A 24,922-nucleotide genomic window follows, 5' to 3' on the forward strand; every position below is an offset into this window, starting at 1 on the left:
AAAAAATATAGAAAAAATTCTATAGTATAGTTGTATATTTACAATAAAGACTGAATTTCTAAATGAAATAAAACAGAATAAAACCTATTTTAAATTTAGAAATCAATATACATCTCTCCATAAATCCCACCATATCTCACTGCAGTAAAATTCAAGTAATTATTTTATATGATTTATTCAGCATCTGTCATTTTAAGAATTGGATCATGTTTGGCTACACAGCAAAGGATAATGAGCAACATAATTAATCAAATTGCTGTTGATATTTCTATGTCAAAGTTAATCATTTCATTTTCTTCTTTTATGGGAGGGGTTCTCCTCTTCTTAAAACCAGTGGCATCCACAAGTAAATTTAAATGTATTTCACGTGTTTAGTTGTACAAAACTTGGTATCACAGCTGAAAACTACAGTCAATGCCTCATTTGCTGGCGCCAGGACAAAGGCAGGCAGCTTCTACCTGAGCTAAATTAACACACTGTTTTCAGAACCGCTCTTCATTCAGTCAGTTGCTCTTCTGTGCTGAGGACAAGGATCCCGTATTTACATGATTTGTACTAATGTGACAGTCATCAGATTTCATCCCTGCCTGTTCTCCCACCCTCTCACCAATACACACTTGTTGGCATCTCCCAGGCAGTCACAGGAAGAGTTCATTCAGTCCGACGAACCCATTGAACATGGACATTTTGGATAGTCAGTCATTTGTCAGTTTTTCTGATTTGAAATCATGGCCAGAATCTTGACAAAGACCATTATTTCAGCTTTTGTTTTGGGGTTTTTGTTTGTTTGTTTATTTGTTTTTGTTTTGTTTTGTAGCAGACATTAAATATCATGGCACTCAGGGTAATGGGGAACTTTTCCCTACTCATTTTATTGTTATGAATAGACCCTCAGTCTTTCAAACATATGTAAATAAATAAAAGATGTGTTGGTATTTCCAAGTGAGCCAGACATTTGCAGCTGTTTCACTCACTGCAGCAGGTCTAAAGGGGAGTTTTCCTGTTGTGTGAAACCATCGATGGCTGTAATGTCTCTCCAAGGAGCTGCTCTAATTAATGCAAAGCACTCTGCTTACTACTTAATAAATACTTAGCTTCCTCTAAGTGGCACCACATTAAGATCCTTTATTGAACATTTTCTCTATGTGCTACTATGTGCTGGAATCATCAGACCAATACGTTGGATTTCAGGAAGGAGGGGGAGAGAAATCTACAGCAAAAGCTGTAGATAATTATTTCTGCAAACCAACACCTCTTTCTGTACTTTATATCTGAGTAAACTCAGTCAACAGGGAACACTCTGGGGAAGAAATTAATTGAGTAATTAAAAATATACAGGATGCAAAACCTGCATCAGAATCACAATGTCTCCAGACAACAGATACTTAAAGAATGGTTTTTATCTGTGAACTCACTCTGTTTTAATGAACACTCCTGAGTTTGTTCCTTCAAAATCTTGCAACCGATTTGACAATAGTTATTTGCCGACACAGGCCAAAGGAGGCTGCCTCCAAAGAAGAACTCTTTGTCCATATGTTCTTGAAAATGTTCTGGAAGGAAAATCTTCCAAAGAAGTTTTTATTTAGCCAACTACAATTTTTCTTGGATAATTTCTGATTAGCCCATTTTCAGTTTGGGTGAGTTTGATAGCTTGTGGGCATTAAAATAACCAACTCTTTCTTTAATAACCTTTTTTTGTTTCCGTAGGTCTGAGTCACTAGCCCAGACACCATCCCCTGAATTAAATGAAGAATAGTGTCAAATATGAACTTATAAACCTTAAGGCTAAACTGAAAAGTGTTCAAAGTTTTGATGTACCTGGAGAAAGTACTAGGCAAAATATTACAATAGACTAGAAAACCCATCGCGTATTTTCACCTTCTGATCAGATGTCACTTAGACTTCAAGTTTGAGAAAAACTGGTTCATCCCTCTACAATCACACCTCAAAAGCCGAGACGTCTACCTTTTTATTTCTCACCGCTCTGTCCCTAGAAGTGGCTCTAATGTTCACTGTAAAATTTCTAAGATGTTGACACATAAAAGTCTATGAAGTTCACCAACACAAAAATGTCAACCATCGAAGACAAGGCTCTTAATCACCACTGACACCTGTGGCTTGTCCCTCCCCGCCCTCCCCTCTCGCCAAGAATGGGAAATCGCTTGGAAATTCTAACCATAGTATCTCCTCTCTAGATTTTTGCATAAAAAGTTCACCATCACAGTGAGCTCAGGAAGTGGTGGTGGTGGTGGTGGTGGTGGTGGTGGTGGTGGTGTGTGTGTGTGTGTGTGTGTGTGTGAGAGAGAGAGAGAGAGGGAGAGAGAGAGAGAGAGAGAGAGAGAGAGAGAGAGAGAGAGAGAGAGAGAATAGCAAGCAGGTGAGGTTGAAAGCTCAGCTTTCAAGTCTGTTGTGACACCAATGACCAGATATTAGTTGAAAGAAGAAAACTGGATGACCCAGATGCAATTTCGATCTTTAAAAACAAGCCGTTTATATATCCATGCCAAGCAAGGAGGTGAGAGACTCGGAGATGTGTGTGACATAATGATGTTTATATTGATGTAGATAAAGATTTGTTTAAACCGAAGTTATTAACTCTGCCCTGAGTGTTAGTCCATCACCCAGAGCTCCTTGGGAATCCGGAGGCCCACACTGCCACCCCCGCTCACTGTCTTCCCCTCCCCCACTTTTCAGAAGCCAGAGGATGCCCGCTGCATCTTGCACTGTAGTGCAAACGGATCCCCGCAAAGGGAGAGGAAGATAAAATGAATTTAAATTCCAAAGGGGTTCCAGTGCCGGTTTCCTAGTCCCCGAGTCAGCAATGTGTTTGTGAAAATTCAGCCTTTTTGTCTCCCAGTAAAAAGGAGCTAAATCTACATCGGTGGCCCAGTCTCGGGTTGCTATTCTTTGCATTTTCTATTCGAGTGAATGAGAGTGAATGAAGTGGCCCGGACCCTCCATTTGATCTACTCAATTGCATAAAGTGACAGAATTCTAATATATTTGTTTAATGCTCTTCAATGGGCTTTCACTTTTTTTTGCTTGCAAATGAAGCATCTGTGGGCCAAGTTTCGTCCCTCTTTAACACGGGGACATATTTCATAACTCAGGCCGTGGTTTGAAGTGATCTTGAGAGGAGTTTTAGACTCAAAAAGTGGAAAATAAAGAAACAGATGTGAAGTTATTGTAGATTCCTAGAGTGGGCTCTGGGGCTATTGTGCCCCCACGGCGGGCGGTCCCGGGGCTGTGCCTTTCATGCTGTAATTGAAACATATTAATTAGATAATTTGTTGTTAGTTTAAAAGAAACAAATGCATCCCCTTTGAGGCTTCACAGCCGGTGGTGGGGTGGGTTGTTTTTGTTTTGCTTTTTGTTTTGTTTTGTTTTGTTTGGGTGTCTCTGTGCACATGTGGCATTTAGGAAGAAAAAAAAATGACATTTATGTTAAGAATTTGAGAACAGACCCAGATCCTTTCCGTTTCTTAAATGGATACCTTGTAACGGGGAGTTGCCATTTGTATAAGTAAAGCCCTTCCCTCCCCTCCCCACCTTGCATGAGCTAATGGAAAACCTGTTTGCAGCACTTCATTAGATTCCTGGTCCTCCCCGCCCCGCCCCCTCCCCAGCTTCACCCCTCTCCAGCACCTGGCCACATTTATGCTTCCAAACACTCAATGCTCCTGTCTCTTTCAAAGGCATTGAACTCGCTGCTGTAATATTTAAGCCATTCTGAGGATCATTCACTAGCACCTCTTCTGATAGTCTTACACTTTTCCAAACCCCAACCCAGGCAACAGGACTAATGAGAACTTCTGTAGCTTCTTGCTTGAGAAAGGGGACAAAATTCATCCATTGTGCAGGCATTTCCCCAAACCACAGAGAAAGCCGTTAAAAAAACTGAGTGCAGAGTCATGTTAAAAAGCAAAAGTAACAGAATAGCCAAGTTTCCAAAATCAAACACCTACATTAAAATAAAATAAAAAAAACTATCCTGCCCAAATTTACAAAATAGAAAATAGTATAACTTAACTTGATTCTCAAGATAAGACCGGAGCATACATCTCACTGTATGGGGGTGTCTCTCCCAGTTTTATTTTGAAGCTGTGTGTATTGACTTTGGACTTGAGCCAGGTGAAAAGATTTAACATGACAAAGAGAGCCATTGAAGGTATCATGATTATAAACTTCCTTATTTGTGGGGCACTTCAGCTAAACGGGGTAAGTCTCAAAGCTGAGGATAGAGTTGGGGTGGAGGCATGTGCTTGGGGCTGCCTTTGGATTTCTCATCAAGGTCAAGATATCATCAATGGATTTTTTTACGTTACTCATTCAACTTCATCTGAGAGGAGATGCTTGCTATTGTGAAAAGAGAGCTCACAATGCCCAAGTTATTTCATTCTTTGCAATACACCATGATGAACTCACCAGCTGAAAAGGACATTTTCAAGTACTGAGTTGAAATCACTCCTTTGCTAAAACTCAGAAATATAAGATCTGCATCTTCTTTATTTCCATTTATTAAATGTATGTATGTACATACAACTTAACTCTGAACCCTATTGGCTAGTCTAGGAAGAATATTTTATCTAACTAGCTAAGCTGATAATTTGTAAAATGTTTGAGGCCCATGTCTATCTATATGGTTCCTTCATTCCCATTTTGAATTCAGTGTTAGGAAAATGGATTAAATTATAATATCCCAGAGGTGGCCTTAATTTTATTTTGTAGGAAATGATGAAACAGTATTTAATTTTTTAAAAATAAAATGCAGATGACTTATTGTTGAGAACAAAGTTTCAAGAATTTCCTAGCCCAGGATGGACAAGTTTTCCAGGCTTTCTTTAGCTGATCTTGTTGATATAATTGTGACTTGGGCTTGATGAATGAGTTTGGTTGTCCCCTGTCTGACGAGCTTTAGTAGCTTCATGCATTTTAATCAGTCCAATGATTCATTTATTTTCTTTTTTTTTTTCTTGGCTGTGTGTGGGATCCTTCCTTTTAAAAAAATGGTCACAACAGGATTAATTACCCTTTGCATTAATCCTAAATTTTTTTTTTCAGATAGCCCTCTAAATACCTAAGGGTTGCAGGTGCCAAGGATTTTCCTTATAGAGCATGATTTCTATGTGGGTTTCCCTGTGTTGCACAGTCTCTTGTTTAATCATTTTACATAGTAAAGTGTTAATCACCATTTAAGTTTGTCTTTGTCTTGCAACTTCATTAGTTGAATACACCCCTCACTCTGGAAAGATTGTGAGCCCTTCAATAAAGTTTCAATGGTCCTTGAGCCATAAATACTTGGCACATTTTAATTCTCTGCAAATATCTGAGGAAAAGCAAATACGTAGAGTGGAGCATTTTGAGTAACTTCATTTGCCTCTTTAAAATAAATGCTCCAAACATTATTTTCTCACAGGAAGGAGTAAAAAGCTATTCAATTCAAAGTGAACAGCTTTCCACATGCAAGGTGGACTTTCAGGTAACTTCTGAAAAAGAAAATTTCAACAACTGCAAGGCAATGACTACTCACTCCAAAATAAGATGTGTCAGGATATAAGCACTGTGTAGGCAAGTCTGGTTTTGTATCTCCATCTACCTGATTTCTACATCAGCCTTGCAGTTATATAAGTGCTGGTTATGTTGTGTAAAATGTATATTTTAAGAGACAAAAATATATATAAAGTACTGTTTTTTCAATGCAGTCTTTCTCTCAGCACTACACCTGTGCACCTAATCTACACTGGAAATAGACTACTCCCTCTCTCCCTCTGCAGCCATATCTTCAAGAGTCCATCCGAATAACTGTTCTCCCAATCTGCAAATGCCTGAGAACTTCGCCTGTTTTAAAAATAAGATCTGGACAAGACAAACTATTCAGGCAATGCGCTGCAGAAAGCATGCTTAGGGAAGCACTACCTCTATCTTTTGTAAAGTGACTGCAGAAACTTCAGAACCACACAAAACTAAACTTTGAGTTTACATATTTTAATGAGAAAATATTATTTGGACTAGGTTCATAATTTAATGTAGACACCTTCTTTTAAAATTCTCTGTCTTAAAACAGGCATGCTGGGAACAAGAACATCAATATTTAAAATGTCATGCTAATTCTCTACAAGGAGGGAGAAAAATGAAAGATAAAATTGTACAGCTCTGATGACACTACAACTCTTTTTTTTTAAAACTTAAGCAGATCACACCAGAACAACAGTTCATTTTCTCAGCAAATTACCTAAGACTCTAAAGGAATATAGCAAACAAAAGTGCATTTTACACAGTGTATAATCATTCCTATTCACAAGCATTTACACCTCCTTACAGCCCTTAGCTTCTTGGAAAACTTGTAGCAAACAGAAGGACTTGTCCCTGGGAGATCTATCCGGTGGCATTTCCTCCAAGTTACCAGTCAGTTCATCTCAGTTCTTCTAGGGTTGCCCTTGATGCTTTCTTAGTTTGGGCTTACTTCATTTTCTTTTTTCCCCCTTCCCAACAATAAAATAAATAGCTATAAAGGTATCTAAGTAACCGGAAAGTTAACATCCCAATTAACTCTCCCCTCCCCCTCTCCCCTCCCCTAAACCTGGCCAGAAATAAAGAGTAAACATTCACATTACAACAGGTACTTGTAAAATGGGCTTTGCCCCCTCGCCCGCCAAGCAATACAGATTCAAGTTCACTGTTTACATTTTACCGGGCGCTTTGTAAACAATACAAGGTTACATTTAGTTTTGTTTTGCTTGTGTTCAAGACAAGCCTCCCCTCCCCAGCTCGGCAGCCTCTCCCAACTCCCAACGCCCAGAGCCTCGGGCAGGGCACAAAACCCAAAGCAAAAAATTGTGCGCAAGCCGAGGAGGCAGGCCCGCTACCCCGGGAAGCTGCGGTCCGCCCAGCCCCTGCCGGATGGGCGGAGGCGAGCGGGGTAGGAAGATTAGTGGTCTCTCTTCGTAGCAGATTTCCAAGACTTGAACAGAGAGATCCGGCCCTCGGATGGGAGGCGGCAGCCCTCAGGGGGTGATGTGTTCGAGGACACCTCCGAGCCGGTTTCTCTGGTCTTGGAACAAACTGTGCGGAGGCTCGAGCCCCGCCAGTGCGGGCCGAGGGAAGACGCGCTCCTCCCGGTGAAGGCGGGAGGCAGGATTTCCCCTGCCTCTTACACGGGAGGGTTTCCAGGGCCCCGGGGATGGGACGGCGAGGCTCAGGTGCCCCTGCCTTCCCCTCTTGTGAGGACGAGAACAACTCCCACGCGCCTCCAGGCCCCTCCGCAAGTTTGTGTTGTGTCTCCGGGTCCAAAACAAAGTTCTCGGGGCAGAGAGACGGCTGGCTGAAAGTGAATTGACACGGTAGGGCGGCGGCCCCGGGTCCGGGAGGGCAGGACGAGGAGCCAGGGACGGCGAGTGCGCTAGCGGGATGGAGAGCCCGAGGGGGCGCCGGCGCCGCGGGGTCAGTGCACCGCCACGGAGTGCAAGGCCGAGGCGGGGCTGGTGAGCGTCTCGCTGGGAGTGGCGGGGCTGCTTTGGCTGGTGGCTGTCTGCGAGGACGTGGGGCTGAGGGAGGGGGGCGAGTTCGAGAGCAAGGCGGGGATGGGCGCGGGCAGCGCGGGCAGCGCGGGCACCGCGGCCGGCGTGGGCTTGATGGGCACCGGGATGGCGGGCAGCGTCTGGCCCGCCGCGTGGCACAGCGGTTTCAGCGGCACGCCGTAGGCGCTGTACTCGCCGCTGGCCATGGAGATGGGGGTGGCCGGGTCGATCATGCCGGCAGAACCGTACACGTGCGGCCAGCCGGTGCCCAGCGAGCTGCCCATGGTAGTCAACTGGTTGGGGAGCGGGTAGGCGGCGGGGACGGGCTGCATGGCGGAGAAGGCCAGCCCCCCGGGCATCTTGTACTCGCGGGCGATGATGTTCTCGATGGCGAAGGGGTGCTTGAAGCCCGAGGGCTGCGCCACGCCGCCCAGGTTGTAGGCGGCGGCGGGCATCTGCGGCAGGTGCGTGCCCGAGGCCGCCAGCGCGCTCAGGCGCAGCTTGGCCTGCTGCTGCAGGTACTGCGCCGCGTCGGCGGGCTTGCTGGGCGTCAGGTGGTCCGACTTCAGGACCTTGAAGCGCTTGCGGCGCCGCAGGAAGCTGCCGTTCTCGAACATGTCCCCGCAGCTGGGGTGCAGCGCCCAGAAGCTGCCCTTGCCCGGCTGGTCCGGCCGCCGCGGGATCTTGATGAAGCAGTCGTTGAAGGAGAGGTTGTGGCGCAGGCTGTTCTGCCAGCGCTGCGTGTTCTCCCGGTAGTAGGGGAAGCGGTCCATGATGAACTTGTAGATCTCGCTCAGCGGCAGCATCTTCTCGGGCGAGCTCTGGATGGCCATGGCGGTCAGCGAGATGTACGAGTAGGGCGGCTTCTGGTCGCTGTACGTGTTGCGGCCGGGACGAGGCATCTTCTTGTTGGCCCCCTTCTTCCTCTGGGTCCGCGCGGGCCTGCGGCTGCTCCGACCTGGGAAGGGGGAGAGAGAAGGGGAGGGGGCATGGATGCCCGGACACCCTGAGGTCAGCCAGGCCGCCTCCAGGCTCCGGGTGCGGAGGGTCGGGGCTGCGGCGCTGGACCAGCCCGCGCCGCGCTCCTTAGCCAGCAACTTTGCGTGCAGAGGGGCGCGCAGCCGGGGAACAGGGAGGGGGGGTGGGGCGCGAGCGGCGCAAGAGTAGCACCGAGATTAGCCGGACCCGGAGCGGGGACCGGGCAGGGATGCAACCAAGAGCAGCTCACCTTAGAGTTGCTCCAAGTTGAGCGTGCGCATCCGGGATGGCGCTGCTGCTCGCTGCGTCCCGCCCAGCCAGAAGCCCGGGCGCAGAGTCCCGTCTCGGCCGGGCTCCGCACAGCTCTGCGCTCCGCAGCTGAGCCCGGCAGCGCCTGCCGCCTGGTCCGCAGGGCTTCCGGCTGTTGGCTCCGCTGGCGACAGAGCTTGGCCGCTGAGTCTCGGCGAGGACGGTGGCAGCGGCAGCCTCGGGGCTCCGGAGGGCGCTGCTGTGGGCTCCGCGGCTCCGCTGAGCTAGGTGGCTGCCTCCATGTCCTCCCTCAAACCATCTGATAGTTTTAAGCGGTGACAGGAGCAGAAAAGACCCCTGTAGCGGCGCTTCATTAATGTGCCACTTCTTAGCTATCATATGACAATCGCCTTGGGAGGAGGAGGAGGAGGAGGGGGAGCGGGGGCTGCGGAGGGAGGGGATTGAGCTCGAGGGGGAGAGCCTGGCCAGCTCCGGTTTCTTTCACACCTATTTACATGGACACCTTGGCCAATGGTAATCACTTCCAGCTCCAGCCTGGGAAGAGCCTGGACCACCGGCGGGGAGCGGGACGCGCTGGCCAAGGTGCTCCCTGTGAAGGTATGAGGCGGCGGCGGCGGCGGCAGTGGAGCCGGGATTCAGGCGACCACTCACGATCACAGACCGAGCTGCCCCGCGGATGATGTTTGACATGGAAATTGCTGGGCCGGGGTGTTTTGTTTCCTCCGCATTGTATCGGGTTTGTATTGTTAGCTAACTTCAGGCGCGTCTTCCCCCTGAAGCTGACTCTTTTCCTGCGCTTGGCATTACCCGGGGCGGGTTGCATGGGTTATGATAATGAAAATATGCCCCCCCCCCCCGCCACAATTCTCCAAGAGGCAGGTCAGAGTTTGATTTGACCTTCCTAGGCTGCTGCCTTAGCTCTGCACAGTGTGTGTGTAGCTTTAAGTGGTGGGTTTAAAGAACACTTAGAAAAACATAGTGGGGCAGCTCCATAAGAGCCCGTTTGGAACCTAACTGTATTGACACACACACGCATTTTTTTTTTTTTAGATTAAAATAGTGTATCTGGGCCAAGAGGCTAGGTCTTCACTCTAAAAGTTCTCCGGGATTTGATTAGACACGGGATGAAGGCTCCAGGGCTGTTGGGACAGACAGTGTGCAGACCTGGGAGGGCCCGCGTGTGTTTGACACACTTTGTCACCAGATGAACTGCAGTCTCTTGCTTTTCCCCGGTGGTTTGAAATGTTGGTAGTTAGGTGTTGCCTGGAAGTTTGCATTTTACAGCTGGAACTTTCCCTCCCTTCCCCCTGACTTTTGCATAAAGAGAACTTATTTAGGGTTTGGAGAGGCCGGCAAAAGCTGCCTGGGCCCTGCTGAAACAGCAGTACCTTCTAGGCTCGAAAAGACCAGAGAGCTTAACTTCCTTTTGAGAGAGGAGAGGGTGGGGTATGCTTTGGGTCACCGGTCTGGTGCAGGGGGACAGGCTCCCTACCGTTCAGATTCATCTTGGGAGGGTCAATGAGCTGTTATTATTATTATTATTATTACCACCGCCGTTGTTGTCGCCATCATTGTCAGATTGCTATGAAATAGTGAGTCGACCCACTGGCTTGCAGGAAGTCTAAGAGTAGATTCTAGGAGCTCCCACTGGTGTCTGCATATGCTTCCACATGTATGGTTTTTAAAAGAGATTTATTTTATCATGTTCTTAAAAACTCAATACCTGCAGCCCGAATTGAATCATCTTCAGTCCGGAAATGTGAGCATGTTTCTTTTTCTTTTTTGGAGGAGGAGGAGGAGGAGGAGGTAGGAGAGTTCTGGGTGTGAAGTTTTGATACTGTTAGTGATATTAGCATATCAGTGGAGCTATTATATGGGGGTTATTATATATATTTTTATATATATGTGTGTGTGTATATATATACATATATATATTCTTCCAGCTTGCGTGTGCACACACACAAGCACATACAAACACACCTACATTAACCACAGTCTCAGAGTTGGTCAATAACTCACCAAAACGTAACTTAAACACGATGAATTTAGGAGATTAAACAATTTCATTAATATTGAAATGGCTCTCCTGTCTGGGCTGCCTCGCTTGAGATGCAAGCGCACGTTTTTCAATATTAACAGAAGTGCTTGAAGGAAAGAATAATGTCACCTTCTTAATTCGGAAGAAATAACCAGGAGGAGGAGGTGGGTGGGAGGGGTGAGGGAGGGATGCTGACCTGTCTCTGGGGGCAGATCAACCCTCTGCCGCTGAACCCACTGGACGGGGGGCAACCTCTGCCGAGCTTTGGCTGGAGGCGGCTGAGCTTGGCAGAGCTGTGAGCTTCAGCTCCTTAGGAGGTGCGGCCTTTGGGGGGCTACTTGGTTCGGCCCCATTGGGCTTGAGGGTCCGAGGATGGGAGGAGCTGGGGATCCCAAGAGCCCGAGGGACCTCTGACAAGGAGCAGTGGTGAGGCTCGTGTTTCCCAGATGGAAAGGCATTGGCCCACAGTTTTCCTTCTTCAAAGGCAGCTGGTCTCAGAGTTACACCACAGAAGGTACTCCTGTGGGCGAGGCAGGAGCGCTCCTGGGAAGGAGTGGTGCCAGGATCAGAGTCCTCTTAGTAAATATGTGAATACCGATATATAGAATATAGAAAAATACTGAGTGATATGGATTCGGGATATGGAGCGATAGGAGTGAAAGATCTCTGTTCCCCAGTGACAGCCAGGAAGATTTTCTCTACCGGTGGGTGGGTGTGTGTCCATCTGTGAGCTCGCTTGCTCTCTCTCTCTCTCTCTCTCTCTCTCTCTCACACACACACACACACACACACACACACACACACACACACACCACACTGAGGGTGGGGGATGGGGAGAGAAATGTTTTCTTGTTTTAACAATTGGCATTTTGTTGCCTTGCAAAGGGCCTTTGTATGGCTGTTGAAATCATTGCTTGGAGTAAATAGAAGATTAACTAAATTCTGAGAGGAAACCTTTGGGTTAAAAAAAAAAAAGCCAAGTTGGAATAAATCTTTGTCTATCTCCCCAGGAAAGTTGTCCCCACCAAGTCTGGGACATGCAAGGTTACAAGTAGGAATCCGTGCCTGAGGGATCTTCAGAGTTTGGCCAGGGTGGGGTTGGGAGGTGAAGCCCATTGCCTATGCCCAGTGTTAATGAAGGAAATCGAACCTACCAGCACAAGTTGGAGGAGTTGTGAGCCGCACATTTAAAACTGGCCCTTTGCTACAAAGTGTGTCTTGTGTCTTGGTTCCTACTGAAGATCTACAAAGCCCAGGGGGAGGGGGGGGGAGGGCTTGCATGCTATTTACGGCCTTTTAAGACTGCTATTATGAAGAAGAGGGGGGAAGGAGCACTTTAAGAAATCTTGAAAAGTGCATCGAAGTCTATTGTACAGAACCCAAAACAAACAGAAGCTTTGGGGAGGGGGCACCGACCCGGAGGCTTAGGGAGCTGTTGGGAAAACTGTATAAAATACACATAAGTCAATTATACCCATGTGCAAACCAAATGGAAATCTCTCGCGCGCAATAGCCATTCATCGCCTCCGCTGTGCCCACCGCCGACCACCTTTCTGCTTGGAGAGTTTGCAATAGCCTCTTTTCCCACAAGCTGGACCACACACGGCTACAGATTTCGTAATAATTTATGCTAATTTCCCTCCATAAATCCACAATTCGCTTCAGTGGCACCCGGGCTGCCGAGGGAGTAAAAAGGAGACAGAGAGGTGACAAATACAATATTGATTTTGATTCCTTCTGTTGTCAAGCAGGTGTGTGTGTGCGCGCGCTCCAACGGCGGGGCTGGCGTCTGGGGGCGGAAGCTCCAGGAGAGGAAACCTTCCCGCGCCAGGCCGGCCCCTCCATCCACACTCCAGAAAGTAACGCGCCCTGGTTTGTTAATATTTACCAAACACCGGCGGCCTGGGGCGGAGGGAAAGTACCCAGTAGCTTCCGAAGGTTTCCTAGGCGCCAAAAACAATCCCCGCCTTTCCCTCTTGGAAAGCGAACTCTGCGCTGCCTGGAGCGCTCGGGCTAAGCCTTCCTCTGCCCGCTGCTCCTCGTCCTTTCTCCCTCAAGTCCTGCCTTCCCGCTGCTGAAGTGTCTCCCCACCCCGGCCTGAGTCTCTGCTCCCTCTCCTCCTTCCGTCCCTTTCCCTACTGCACCCTTGTTCCTCACTTTTCTTTGCATCACTCCCCCGCCCCCTCCACTTTTTCCATCTTCTCACCAAATGGACTGTGCAGTGTGCTAGTGGGTGCGGGAGGGAGAAGGTCGAGGCTGGCTCAGCATCGATTTCAGGTTCTGGGGTCTCCTCCAGCCCCCGCCCCCCACCTTGCCAGGCCGCCTCCCACCTTCGCCCGAGTGTTCCCCTCGGGCTGGGAACCCGCGCTTAGGCACCACGCTGCTTTGTCCCAGCCGTCATTCTTTGCCAAAACTGCATTTGGGTGGCGTGAAACGACTTAGCTTTCCTTTCAAAGGATTTTGTTCCCCGGGTATGTGGCACTAAAACAAACTCCCTCAACCTGTCAGCGACCGGTTTTTGAAAATTGCCCTTCGGAGTATTCTGCAGGCTGTTTGTGTGCCTCCGCCACCGGCACCCGTCATGGCCCAGCTTGGCTCTAACGTCCTGGATCTGGGGGGGCGGACCCAAGGGTCTTTCGGATTCATGGGCCTCGGAGACCGGCAGCCAGTTGTGCACCGCATCAGGGAAAACCTATAGGCCAAGATCCTCCCACCACGGCCGGCCCGCGAGTTTGAAGCCCCACTGCCTGGCCCCTTCCACTGACTCTGGCGGGAAATCAAACTGCCCCAGGAAGAGGCAGGGGAGGGGCCGCACTTTGCGCTCTGGCGGCAAGAGCCAACTATGGGTGAAAGGACGCTGCTCCCACCTCCCACCTCCCTCCCACCTCTTCGCCTGCCCGCGCCCCCAACAGCCCCCCCACACACACACCCCAGGAATCTTGGAAGGAGCACATTTACTTTCCCAACTAGTGGAACAGACTGCCTGCCTGGGGACTTCGGAGCCATGTTTGGTGACTGGGTTACATGAGGATTGGACCTTAACTCCTAACAGGAGAGTTGAAAAGAAACTTTTGAGGAGTATATTGCCTGTACTCCTCAGTTCACCCTCCCCAGTCAATCGTGCTGGGTTCTAAGAAAGGCAAGAATCTTTACCCCCTGCTTCCTCTTCACTCGCATCCGTACTGGAGGTGGAGGTGGAGGGGGTGGGGGTGGGGGTCGGTCAGATTCAGAGGTGCGCCGCTCCCCCCCCCCCCCCCCCCCCACTTAGCCCCTGTCGCCTGGTAAGGCCTCTGGCTGTGGCACCTGAAGTTAACAATTTGTATTTTCCTTGAGGTTGGGAGAAAGGGAGCAGCCACACCCCACACCTTTTAGAAGTATTTCCTAAGCAGCCCCTACAATTTGGAAAGGAGGGAAGACGCAGTTTTCTCTCCACATCAAGCACAAAACAAACAGCCAGTGTTAAGTGCCAGGTCCCTATAGACCTCCATCCCCACCCACAGTGAGCAGGCAGTTTCATTGCCTGTGAAAACAGTTCTTGCCCTGCTCACCATAATGCCCCCTCTTTAGAATCAGTTTGCTAAATACCATTTGGTCTTTGCTTGCTGCGGTTTGCTCTGAGATTTCAAGGCTTTAAAGCCTTAGTTTCCAAATCCCATCCCTCCTTTGCACAGACAATTGCATGGCTTTAAATGGAGCATTAGCAAACCTACAAATGCATTTGAAAAGTTATTTGCCAAAGATTGGTGGAAGGATTTTTGTTGTTGCTTAACCCTCCCCATAAGTTTTGCTCTGCACTTTGTGAAATAGAAGCAGCAATTCAAATCTATTATTATTACTGGAGGAAATATTGCTAAAGCCACCTTGGTATTGAAGGGATTAACTTGCTTTTCTCCCAGCCCCTAACTCTGGGGTTAAGACAGCAGTAGATCAACTGTATAATGTGTGCACTGTTCGCTCATTTGTACAAGCAGAACAAAGGTTGGACTAAGCCAAATTGCATTGCACTTGTGAACCGAGTCCCGATGTGAAGTATCTTTTACAGCGGGGGGAATGAGAACAATTTCGTGTATGTCTAAAAGGGAATAACAAAGCCACTTTCTTGAGCATCTCAAAGTGAAGTAGCGAGGCGTGACATTCCCAGGGTGAGGAGGGACAAAAGCAGGGTCAGGGGGATGAAAAAGAGAATCAAACAGCCACTTTCACATGTCTGCCCTCAACTGCTGCACCTCTCCATAATAGGAAACAAATGTTGTAAAAGGGGGGACTGCTCCCATTCATTCAAAATAGCAAATGATAGCTAAACAACATTGTCAAAACTGAATCAACTTCGGTGCAGTACCACCCAGAAAAAGGTATTGTGTTTTGTTTAATAGCGGGGTGGAGCAAGGGGTCTTTTTTTGGGGGGGGGAGGGGGAGAAAAATCACCCTATGCTTTTCATATTAATTTTCTTTGTCAGGAATTACTTGTTTGCTCAGATCTTGGGGGTGAGGGAACCAGTACTTCTGTTTAGGCGCCCACTCTTAAAATGTGGTTTTGGAGGGATTTGGGGAAAGCAGAAACAGGAAGGTGAATTTTAGCTTTATAAAGTGTTTGAAGGCTTCCAATAAGCGGGAAAAAATGTTTTAACCTCCTTTGAATGTCTTATCCAGAAAAAAAAATAAGACAATGACTGCAATAGAATATTAAGGTAAATCCTGCACCTTAGGTCTCGATGTCCTTTGCTCATAAGCTTGAATAAAATCGATTCTGGAGGGAACTGCAGATATCTGAAATGAAGAATAGTTTGCATCCATAATATTTGTTGGTGCATTCTCCCGGCTTCATTTGTTTCGAAACCAAATAACCTGTAGGTCCCCAGCCTTGAAACCCTGAGCCTCTGCGTTGTTTGTTCAGGCTGACAAGGAGGAGAGCCTAGCCCGGTGGACGTGTACACTATGTGTTTTCTCAATGGCAGAAGCGGGAAAATCGCTGAAGACCACAGCAGCCTTTAGAGATAATAATTCGTGTGTTCCTGAGAAGGTTAAAAACTATTTGATTCATATTCTCTCTCTCTCTCTCTCTCTCTCTCTCTCTCTCTCTCTCTCTCTCTCTCTCTCTCAGCTTTTTGTTTTTTGTCTCTATGCGCCCCCCGCTGAGCTGCCACCCACAAAGCCGGTTTGAAAAAGGAGGAAAGAAAGAAAGCGGCTGATCCTCACCGGCCTCCCCCAGCTGAGAATGGCTGGGAGGCGGGGCTGGCGGCGCTGCCCGCTCCCTCCCCGGGAAGCGAGGTCTCTCCGCTCAGGCGGGTCTCACCTGTGACTAGGGCTTCGCCTCGCCGCCGGTCCCCAAGCCGGGTGCGGGCCCCACGCGGAGTGCCAACCCCCCACGCGCGCCCACCTTCTCGGCACCACCCCTGCCTTGGGCGCACAGTGTGCTCACTGGTGGGTCACTGTCTACTGACAAGCTTTAGGGGGAAACCAGGTTGCCCCGAGGGCCTCCCAACGCCCCAGAAATAGATCCACCGCCTTCTGTGTTCCTCTGTTTCTCTCTTCTTCCCTCTTTTCTCTCCTCTCTACCCTCATCCCTTCTTTCTCAGATTCTTGCTTCCATTTCTGGTGTATGAACATCAGGTTGTAGGTCCTTTTGCGAACAAACTTAGCTGCCCTCCCAGCAGTGCAGAATGTCCTGATGGGCCCTGCCTGCCCAAATGAAGGGAGAGAGGGAGGAAAGGAGGGAAGAAAGGAAGGAAGGAAGGAAGGAAGGAAGGAAGGAAGGAAGGAAGGAAGGCAGGCAGTGAGGAAGGAAGGGAGGGGAGAAGACAGGAAACTAAAACCTCTCCACCCCCCACCCCATCACCCGCACCCTGGGGGCGCAGTGGTGGCCGGGCTAAGCCGGGCTCTGCGTGGGGACAGGTCCTTCTTCACGTGGCCGTTCCTGGCGCCCGTGCAGTTTGAGAGACTTCGGCCCTTCCTGTGGTTGACGTCACTCACCGTCCCCCTGCCTGGCCCCAACACCTGCGGCCCTAGTAAGCAACCCCTCACTCCCCCTCATTTATTTTATTCACTATCGTATTAGGTAAGGCCGGGAAGTGCATCTGTACAAATTATATATTTAAGATAAATGTTAACTCTGCGTTGCCTTTTCCCCCTCAGGGTGCTTCCTCCTCTGTCTCTCGGGGGTCAATGCATGCCGTGGAGCCGTCAGGAATTCCAAAAGGGCTGGCCCCGCGGCGACTTCCTTGGGAGCGACGGCCTTTGCGTGGGGTGGCCGTGGCGGCTTGGTCGGGGGCGTTGGTGGCCTCCCCGCTCAGATCGGCTGCCCGGTCTCCCCGAGACCGCAGGAGCGAGAACCTCTCACCTTTCCCTTCCTCCCTGCCCCCCCCCCCCCGCAGGTCGGGTTCCTCGTCTCTAACTGGCGCCCCGAGGCCCGGAGCTTGGGGAGACTCCTGATCCTTCGTGTTCCGTCCCTTCATCCTCTTTTCACCTGCTTTTCTTTCATTGAAAAAGAAAGCTACACACAAAGAGGGTAGAGGAGATTAAGCACACAGTGAGCCCATCTTCCCTATCTCACGCCTTGTACCCCTTTCCGATCAGACCGGGGACCCGCGGGCACCGGTAGCCGCTCCGGGTCTGCTGGACGCCCGTCCGAGACCTGTTGATGCGTCGGCGCCGCGCCGCGTCGGAGTCGGTTATGTAAACTGCGTGTGTGTTTCACATTATCCTCGTGCTGTCTGCGGGCAATGTAGATTTTCTAAAGATCTAATGAATAAACAACCAGCAACTGCTGGCGGTGTCATTTACATTGTTAATGCCTACATGTGTATAATAAATATGCATTTGTATGTCTTCAAATAAACTCTTTTTAGTTTCTAACCTGTGGTGATTTTTTTTTCCAAAAGAAGGAAGGGTTGGGGTGGGAGGCAGGGAACCTCGTCTTCCCAGCAAACGAGTTTCTTTCACGTGCGTGGATCAGGTGAAGATCGCGCTGCCGTGGAGCCCAGGAGTAGGGTCCGTCCCAGCCGCCGAGGAAGCCGGGCTCCACCGGCCCCCACCCCCGCGCTGGCCTCGCCAGGGAAGGGAGAAGGCGCCCGGGCACGCACTTAGAGGCGCAGCCGGAGGGGCAGCTGCGCTTCCCGTGGGAGCGGGGAGACGCGGGAGAGCATCCCCGGGTCCGGGTGCCCCCCCACCCATCCTCCCGGTCTCTATCGCCTTCCCCCAAACAGAAGCGCCAGCGACTTCGCTAAGATCGCAGCTTGGGTTGGGACAGTTGGGCTGCTGTAGCTCTGACAACCTCTGGGACAAGTTAGCGAGGGAATTTCTGCACCGGCGACGTTAGCCCCAGCGCATCTGTAGGCAGCATTTCGGACCCGCCTGGGGGGCCGCGGGGAGGGAAGAGAGGCGAGGGCGCTGGGGTCCCAGACTCTGACCCAACGGCCGCCACCTCCGGGAGGGCAGCCGCGAGGAGGGCGGCGGAGACACGGATGCTCCGGGGACAAACGGCCGCCCGCGCCGCGGGCTTTGCGCCCAGGGGAGCTGCTGTTTTCAGAAGCCGAGCACCCTCCCTGCAAGGCCCGCGCCGCGCGTTTCAGGCCTGGCGCCGACGCTGGCGATCTCTCCCTTCCGACCAACCAGGTGCCACTCTCCTAGCGCGCTGGAAGGCAAACGTCTCATCCGCCCCGTCCTGGGTCTGGAATACATTATTTTAATGAAGTCTATGGCGACCGACTCTCCTCTGAGATCTATTCCACGGTGCAATTAGGAACGTATCGATGCCAGCTCATATGAATATGCAGGAGCGTGTCAATTAATTAGCAGACAGAGGAATCTCATTACGGTGCTCAGAACCCTGTTAGAGTTCAGCGGAATTAAGGGGGTGTTTGGCAATGCGCCGGATTAGTGAATATTTTACTGTGCACTCATTTAACTTCATTATCATAGCACTTACACTACTCTCTGATTTTATTAATTAAATTGCTCATTAATCTGTCCAAAAAGGATGAAAGTTTTAACGTGCCACCCAATAAGTTGGAAAGTAAACTTTCGCGCGCTTGGTACTCGCTCCGGGCCTGAATGGCGTGGAGGCGGCTTTCGCCGCCGCAGACGGAAGGCGCGTTCTCCGCTCCCTCCATCCCGCAGCTTCCGGAGCCAGCGCTCCAGTTTCCCGAACGCCCTCCGGGAGCACAGGGTCGTCTGGGGGGCGGGGGAGGAAGAGAGGGGGCAGGGCTGCGGCCTCAGCTCAACCCTTTCGCTTTTTGCCTCCTGGGACTGGCCTGGCAATGAGTCGACTTTCAGGACTCCAAAAAATAAAAACCTCTTACTCTTTCTCAGCAGCGTGGGTGCTGCGATTTACTGGGCGTGGAGCGATTTGTCCAGGGACAGGGAAAGTGTCCCTGGGGTTACCTTCTGCGCGCTTAAGGCGCTTGGCCTCCAGACCCTAAGGCTCATTCCCGCCCCGCCCCCACCCCGCCCCAGGCGTGCGCAAAATGCACTTGGTGGGGGTCAGCGTCTGCAACGCCCCCTAACGGCCTGCTGAGCGCAGCACCCACGCCCCCGGCCGCTGGAGAACTGGCCACTGGAGAACTCGGCGGGGCACTCAGTCCTAGACCAGAGCCACCCCTCAGGCATCATCCAGGTTTGTGAACGCGCGGCTCACGACCACCTGCACCTCCCCCACCCTATCCCGAAAGGTTAGAAAGACAAATATTAAAATTACTCGCACAAAGGGAACTGCTAAAGCGATCCCAAATTAATATGCATGCAAAATTAATTAGTTGCTTTCCGTGACATCAAAATAAGTACCTGGGAAACAGAACACCTTCTGGGCATTGGGAACATATGCTGGAATTAGAGTTAATTGACTAATTACATAAATTAGGCATTACTTTTGCAACACATCAAGTATAAAAGATATCTCAATTAATTGTGCATAAATTACCAGGTGAAATGGGGCGGTGGTCCGGCCAGGATCCGGGTTCTCCGACCTCTCTGCTCTTTTTTAGAGCCCCAAAGCCAAGCGGCGTCGCGCTCGACCCACTGGCAGGCGAGGAGAGAGGGAGACCTGCCTGAGAGTCCGCGCTGGAGTAGGCTGATGACCCCGGGCAATCGTTAATGCGAAGGAAACTCCCCTTCTCATTAAAATCAATTATGTGCAGTTAGATTGATCAGCTTTTGTCAGAAAGGGGCGAAACAGTCCCCTTTACCAATGCTAACCCCCCACTCCCCTCGTCCACCTTAGCTGGTTCTGTGGTCACCTGGGGGCCCTCGCTGAGCAGGTCCTGCTGTTCCGGTCCTCAGTCTCCTGGATAAGGAGATTGGCGTCAGCTCTGGACCACTTTCCATTGACCTGGGCTCAGCCCGGCGGTTTGGGATGTCAGGCATCTCTTGGTGGTCTGCATCCTCTGAGCTTGCCACTACTCACCCAGGAATTCAACTTCCAGGGAGGGAGGCCCAGTGCTTTGAGTCTTTTTGGTTTTGAAGTGGGTGTAAATCAACCTCCGGGATGTAACATCTAGTGAATAACCCACACATTCTCGTAGAGGATGGTTTGTCAGAGCCCCCGGCACCGCCCCCCCCCCCATATATGGTTTCTCTGCTCTCTTATGAATGAAAAGACAGAATAGATATAGCATGCGTTTGGGAGGGGTGGAGGCACTCCCTTCTCCAAGGGGAGCTCCAGAGACCACACTATTAATCCTCCCTCAGCAAACCACCAAAGGTAGCATTTGTTTTGCCTTTCAAACAGTCTGTTGTTGGCAAAATGTTAATGATCTTGGCAGTGACTTTCCCCTATGTTCTCTACGCATTTTAAGCGAAAGAGAAAAGCGTCCCAAAGTAAAAGGGTTATTTGGGCCGTGGACAAAGTCATGCCTCTTCCAAACCCTAGTGAAATCTCAGAAACTCATATGCATTCCTTACATAAATGACCACCGATTGCAATGCCGTTCGGTTCTATTGATCTGGTGTAGAGATTTTCCACTGGTGTGTCACAGCACACTGGTGCGCTGCAACAATTTTTAAAGCATGCAGTACCTGATCATTTAGTCAGGGCCACTGACCTCTTTTTCCTTAGATTGTCAAATAAAAAATGACAAAAGCCAACACGACAATAGCCATCTGGTGTGAATGAATCAACATTACACCTATTTTTGTCAGATCAGCAAAGGTATGATAGCAATTAGTTTAGAATTACTAGTATTTAGAATTTGAGTAATTAGTGTATGTGTGCTGTGAGATGAAAAGGGCCGAAAATCATGATCTAGTGGAATGTTACTAATGGAGCGACAGATTTCTCAGCAACTCCTGGAGCTGTCATCATGTGCCTGGCGGTTTGTAAAGTATCCGAAGTCACAGACCTGTGTCCCCACCCCCAGGATTCCCAAGTTGTCATCATTTTCTTCTGTTTTGCAAAAGCAAACACAGAGAACTAAAGGAAATCCTGAGGAACCCTCTATCGTCTGATTATCTACATCTTCATCAGGGTGCCTGGTGACATTTGTTAGAACATGATCCTGACTGCTGATGGACTGAAGAAACCAATGAATTCCTAAGTTACTGAGACAAACATTCATTTTGATGTAGAGGTTTCCTGCAGGAGCCAGATGCTGAAGGTACTTGAGGGAGATGTTGACAAGTGGGTAATTGTCAGCAGAACTAAAACAGACACTTTGTTTACAGTTGAGCATGATTAATTGAGAGTAAATGAAACAGCACTTTATAAAATCACCATCCAAGTTCAAAAAGGCTGTATGTCTCTAGGAATACAAGAAGTGGACTTATTGTACAAGGTCTAGTTTTGCCAGACTCTTGAAGCAGCAGCTGGCAGCAGTGTGAATGGGAAGCAGATATGCTTTATTGCTTACTGGCTAATCTGCTGTAACAGAAATCGAGGGTGGGAGGTGGGAGGGGGGCAATTTACAGAGTTGGATTAGAAACATTTTCTCCTAATTAACTGAGTTTTAAATTTCTCTTATTAAAATGTTATCCCTCCCTCTCTTTTCATTCTACCTTTAAAATATGAAACTCACTTAATGGGAAATAATTTTCAAAATGAGCCGCATGTAATAAACCCAAACTGATGCCATTAAATGCCACTGTGATTCTTTAGTTTGCAAGAGAGCATTTCTGTTTCCTGTGGTTCTGATAAATTGCAGAGGCCAGACTCTTGCAAACATCTTATGATTGTCCAACACAATAAATTTTAATGAAACAGGAAAAATGGCCTTCTTTCAAAGTACAGTGTGACTTATACACACAAGGTTTTGGGGTTTTTGTTTTATTTTCTTTTTGGCCTCTATCCTGCTAGACCAGAGGTGACCAGGCCAACACCTTCCTAATAAACTCCAATAATCATGTCTGTGCACAGTAGTGCTGCAGACATACCGATCAATTCCCTTGGGTGGATATCTTGGATGGATGGACTTACAGTAGTTGATAATAAATGGACAGTCTTTGCATTGTAATATAATGCCCAATGAAGATCAAAACAATGAGTTTAAGGCAGTCAGAAATAATTTTGGGTCATTAACATTCAATCAAATTAGTACTGTTGTCCAATTGTAGGCATGGATAGAGAAACACATGCCAGGCAAATACGATGCAAACCAGAACTTGGTTTGAGCTGTTAGGAAAGCTCTCTCTTGAGACTTCTTGCAATTAAGAACTGTCTCTAGGAGCTTCTGAGACGAAAGCAAAAGCAGAATTTATGGAATAGAAGGAGAGAGAGAGGGAGGGAGAGGAAGAGGGAAGGAGGGGGGGAAGAGAAAAGGAAGAGGAGGAGGAGGAGGAGGAGGAGGAGGAGGAGGAGGAGGAGGAGGAGGAGGAGGAGGAGATGAAGAGAGAAATGGAAACATCTTTTCTAGTGAGCCACAGACTTTATGTGAACCAATACGCTTTCTTTTCCCTTGAACTTGTTTGAGCTAAGTTCTGAAAGGATCATATTCAAGAAACCCAGAGCCGATTTCGTGCTGAAAATTATGCCTATCCCTTCTGTTTCTCCTCATCAGGAGGAGCAACTCAAATTGACGCGGAATTCGTGAAGGGTGAATTGGGTAGCTCTTGGGCTTTGGGTCCCAAGGAATTTCCTTTCCTGGTGGGCACTATATATTGGTTTGGTGATTGCACACTTTTGGGGATACTTATCAAGGCTTCTAGAGTCTGCCAGTTTTAGGATGAGGAGCTAAAGTAATATCTCCATCATCATATCCCTAAGCCCTTAAAAATCTTAGAAGTCAAGCAGCCAGCCTCCCCTCCCTCCTTCCCTTCCTCCCCCTCCTTCCCCCTCCCTCCTTTCTTCCTCCCTCCTTTCCTTCCTCCTTTCCCTCCCTCCCTCTTTCCCTCCCTCCTTCCTTTCATTCTCTTTCTCCCTCCTTCCTTTTCTTCCTCCATAGCATTTTTGAGGACTAATTCTGGCCTGGGCCATTAAATAGCAAAGCAGGGCTCTGGTACATTTATTTCAGGAGTTGAATATCAATTGGAGAAAGAAAAAACATACTCAAGAATAGTCACCAAAATCTTGGAGTGGGGTTCTTTCTTATTGGAAGCTCTTCATGATTTTTGTCTTAAAAAAAGCAAAACTCTATTCTCTCATTTAACCCTCAAAAATAACCCATTGGGGATGGAATCTGTGAATAAAAATGGCTACCAGCCATTGAGTGCTCTGTTAGGCCAGCAGTTCTGAAAGTGTCGTTCTTGGGCTCTGGAGTTATCTGAGAACCTTACATGGGTTCCATGAGGTTCAAATGACCTTCATAATAATACTAAGGCATTATTTACCTTTTTCACTCTTATTCTTTCACTGGTGTACAATGGAATTTGCAGAAGCATCATGACATGTAATTTTTTAACACATTGAATCCTTGCCCTAGCTGGTTTGGCTCCATGGATAGAGCATCAGCCTGAGGACCAAAGGGTCCTGGGTTCAATTCAGGTCAAGGACAGGTACCTTAGTTGCAGGCTCCTCCCCGGCTTGTGCAGGAGGTAACCAATTGATGTGTTCCTCTCACATGGAGATGTTTCTCTCTGTCATTTCCTTTCTCTTCCACTCTCTCTAAAAATCAATGGAAAAATATCCTCGGATGAGGGTTAACAACAACAAAAACACATATTGAACACAGAAACAGCAATGAGAATCCAGTTGTCTTCTATTAAGCTAGACATTAAACAGATTTGCAAAAATGTAAACAAAACACTGGTACTCTTCTAATGAATGTTGTTCTAGAGAATATAGTTTTTATGTAAATGAGTTATTCATGTTGACATGCAATGGATTTATTATTTTAATAAATATTTAATTTTCCCCCAGTTTTAGTTTCCAATACTATCATAAATATCTATAGCTATGACTCCAATAAACAAAGTGTTTGGGGTAGGCTCTGCTATCACCCTTGTTTTAGAGATGAGGAAACAAAGATCGGGAGAGAGTTTGGGAAGCTCCAAGGTTCCACAGACAGTAGGTTGGGAGGTCAAGGCTCTCCGCTTCCAAAATTTGATATTTGGCTTCATTTTATAGTTGAAATTGAAGTGTTTCTATTCATGGTTGGAAATGCTGCAACCCAGAGAGATGATGTGATTTGCCTAAGCTCACGCAATTGGTAACTGAGCTAAGGCTTTAGCAGGTTCTTCCCACTAGAGCTCGTGCCACTGTGCCCCTATTCAGTGGTGTGCTAGGAAGCTGGCTGTTGATGGAGAAAAGCATTCATTTTTAGTAGAATTCACCAGTGAAGCCATTTGGGCCTGGAGTTTTCTTAGTGGGAAAGTTGTTACTTACTAGTAAACTTCAAATTTTAAAATAGATATCATGCTATTTAGGTTATCTATATCTTCCTGTCTAAAGTAATTCCCTCCTAGTTTCCTCAAAAAATTAAAAATGGAACTCCCATTTGACCCAGTAACCCTCTTTCTAGGAATATATCCCAAGAAATCAGAAACGCCAATCAGAAAGGACATATGCATCCCTATGTTTTTAGGAGCACAATTTACAATAGCTAAGATTTGGAAACAGCCTAAGTGCCCATCAGCAGATGAGTGGATTAGAAAACTGTAGTACATCTACACAATGGAATACTATGGGGCTGTAAAAGAGAAAGAACTCTTACCATTCGCAACAGCATGGATGGACATGGAGAACATTATGCTAAGCGAA

At 48.3% G+C, this 24,922-nt stretch overlaps 1 protein-coding gene across 1 annotated transcript; it reads right to left on the minus strand.

Moving 5' to 3' along the window:
• Nucleotides 1–7,441: 7,441 nt before the first annotated feature.
• Nucleotides 7,442–8,516, minus strand: FOXB1 (forkhead box B1; the record flags this gene model as incomplete). The annotated part of the gene is made up of 1 exon (XM_081087165.1): nucleotides 7,442–8,516. Exon 1 carries the CDS (start codon nucleotides 8,417–8,419, stop codon nucleotides 7,442–7,444), a length of 978 nt encoding a protein of 325 aa, XP_080943291.1. The 5' UTR covers nucleotides 8,420–8,516.
• Nucleotides 8,517–24,922: the final 16,406 nt, after the last annotated feature.

The sequence above is a fragment of the Myotis nattereri genome (genome assembly GCF_964212035.1).
Source record: "Myotis nattereri genome assembly, chromosome: 1".
In the NCBI taxonomy this organism is placed as follows: domain Eukaryota; kingdom Metazoa; phylum Chordata; class Mammalia; order Chiroptera; family Vespertilionidae; genus Myotis; species Myotis nattereri.